At 29.2% G+C, this 2,388-nt stretch overlaps 1 protein-coding gene across 1 annotated transcript; it reads left to right on the top strand.

The window, feature by feature from the left end:
• The first annotated feature begins 591 nt into the window (after window positions 1-591).
• Window positions 592-1,318, top strand: LOC119683635. Its single transcript, XM_038097423.1, has 2 exons — window positions 592-711; window positions 775-1,318. Exons 1-2 carry the CDS (start codon window positions 676-678, stop codon window positions 1,171-1,173), a joined length of 435 nt encoding a protein of 144 aa, XP_037953351.1. The 5' UTR covers window positions 592-675; the 3' UTR covers window positions 1,174-1,318.
• The last annotated feature ends 1,070 nt before the right edge of the window (window positions 1,319-2,388 follow it).

Genomic DNA, 2,388 nt, shown 5'->3' with positions numbered 1-2,388 from the left:
TTGGGAGAATATTTCCGCTTCTTCCTGTAAGTAAGCATTTGAAGGATTTGTTTGTAGTCTAACTAAGGAACTTGAATTTTTATAAAATGTCACGTTTTTCCTTATTTGAGGTACAATATAAATCAGTAGTAAAAATAGTGTTTTATTTTGTTGTATTGCAATGACTGCAAATCGCCACAGTCTCTTACTTTGCTTAAGAGGTGCTTATGAAGACTATAGTCTATGAGTTGCAAGCTTCACGCATGTAATTTGCCGGTATTTTGGCGAATCCCTGAATAATGGTCTTCTTCAGCGCATCTATACTGGCATGTTTTTTAGTCCTCACCTTGCTCTTCAAAATGGCCCAGATGGAATAGTCCATCGGACTTGCATCTGGCGAATTCGAAAGTTATTCTGTGGACGAATGAAGTATGGCACATGATTTTTTAACAGAACTCTAATCTTGTTTCTGTGAGGATCAGATCAATGCGTGGTGTCAACCGATCTATTATATACAGTATATAGTATAGTGTCAAAGCTCAAAGTAGGCTTTGATTTTTATATATAAATAAATGAAAAAACTTGAAAAGAATTTAGTCAAAAATAAAAAAATTGTGTGTTGTTTAACAAAAATTTCGGCTTACAGATTTTTAGTTTAATTTCGGCTTCTAAATTCGGTCAAAAAAACTGTGTGAAATGGATTCCTCTAATAAAAATATTGAAAAGGAAAGAGTAAGTCAATAGTGATAGATTTATTTTTGCTAATAACAATAAATATATATTGTTTATTTCTAGGATGATGTGACCATTGATAGCCTTGAGGAAGTAGAGGACAGTGATGTTGATTGTAAAACCAATTACAGTGAGCTGATTCTTCAAAATATGAAACAAATCAGAAGTCGCATAGCTAATATGGAAACTCAGATGCAGAAACTAGATGAACGGGTTATGGAATTGCAGGTAAAACAAGAAAAAGAGATGGCTGAGACGCAAGAACCACCCAAATTAACTACATTGGAAAAAATCCAACAAGCAATTGATCAAAAGAGACCGGTCGAAATACCGCTGTTGATCCAATTGCTTAAAGAGCATGGTGTAAATGCCTATTCTTCAAAACACAGTGATGCAAATAGAAAAGGCATAAATGAGGCAGAGCTTCGTGCACGAGAGATTATTAAAATGTACAAATTATAAGTTCATTTTATGGAAGTGTTATGTTTTACTGTGTGGGATTCAAGATTCTGATTTTTCTGGAAATTAAAATTGACTACTTTTGAAGACGAAATTAACTAAAACTAAATTATAAATAAATATTGAGTACTAACTCGAAATCAACAAACTTTTATAATGTATAACTTATAGTTGATGGAATGGGATTATGTATTATATGAGGTGTAGTATTTATTAATAATATTTCCAGTGGTTAGTTGCCACTGAGCCCGGGTATTGCCAATATTACTTGGGAGTGTTGAAGAAGTTACTAAAGGTACTGTAATTCGGATTCGCGATAATGGAGTTATATGAGGTGTACTATTTATTAATAATATTTCCAGTTGTTAGTTGCACTGAGCCCTCGTATTGCCAATACTACTTGGGAGTGTTAATGAAGTTACTATAGGTACTGTAATTCGAATTCGGGATACCTGTAATGGAGTTGGGACACTCAGAAAATTGACGTGCGAATTAGTTGTACTTCCTTGAGATGTTAAATGTAAGTTTCAGGAATGGGCGATATGCCGGCAATATACTGAAGGCATGGGCTTGTTGCCACAGAAATGATTATGTGCTCATAATGGTGATTATTAGTATTAATATTATAAAAATGCAGGAAGGTCATCTATGCAACAGTAACAACAGTAAAGTACCACCACATAAGACGACATATAATTTTATGTGTTAAATAAATGACCTAAACTCGGTCATAAACAAAAACTTATTAATTATTGATAAAAAATTTTGTTAGTATTAAAATATTAGTTTGATCATATATCATAATTTAATTAATAATTCTAAATCTAAACTAAATGATAAATATATAATAGAATGAGTTAATATTTAAATATATATTAAAGAAAATTAATGCTCTTAAGTTCAAAATAGGTATTGAGATATAAATATTATAATATATTTAAAAATATTAAAACTAATGATTATATATAATAATAAACTAGTAATAATTAATGTAAATAATCTTTAACATATATAAATATTTTGCATTATTTTATTATATTTTTATAATTATTATAGTTTTGTGATAAAAATATTATTTTTCTTATTAACATATTTTATTAGTACATAAAAATTATTTAAATCAAATCAAAAACGAAACTATTATAGGCATGATTGAATAATAAAATATATTTACAATATTTCAATTAAATTCTATATTTTAGTTTTTAGAATTAAAAT

Source organism: Teleopsis dalmanni, chromosome 2, assembly GCF_002237135.1.
Source record: "Teleopsis dalmanni isolate 2A chromosome 2, ASM223713v2, whole genome shotgun sequence".
In the NCBI taxonomy this organism is placed as follows: Eukaryota; Metazoa; Arthropoda; class Insecta; order Diptera; family Diopsidae; genus Teleopsis; species Teleopsis dalmanni.
Note: the sequence above shows the minus strand (reverse complement) of the source record. Positions and strands in the feature narration are given on the sequence as shown.

What these genes read in the sequence shown, in the direction of transcription:
- LOC119683635 (XM_038097423.1), top strand. Translation starts at nt 676, where the DNA reads ATGGATTCCTCTAATAAAAATATTGAAAAGGAAAGA. An exon ending in AAAATATTGAAAAGGAAAGA is followed by an intron (nt 712 to 774) that starts GTAAGTCAATAG and finishes GTTTATTTCTAG; the next exon opens with GATGATGTGACCATTGATAG.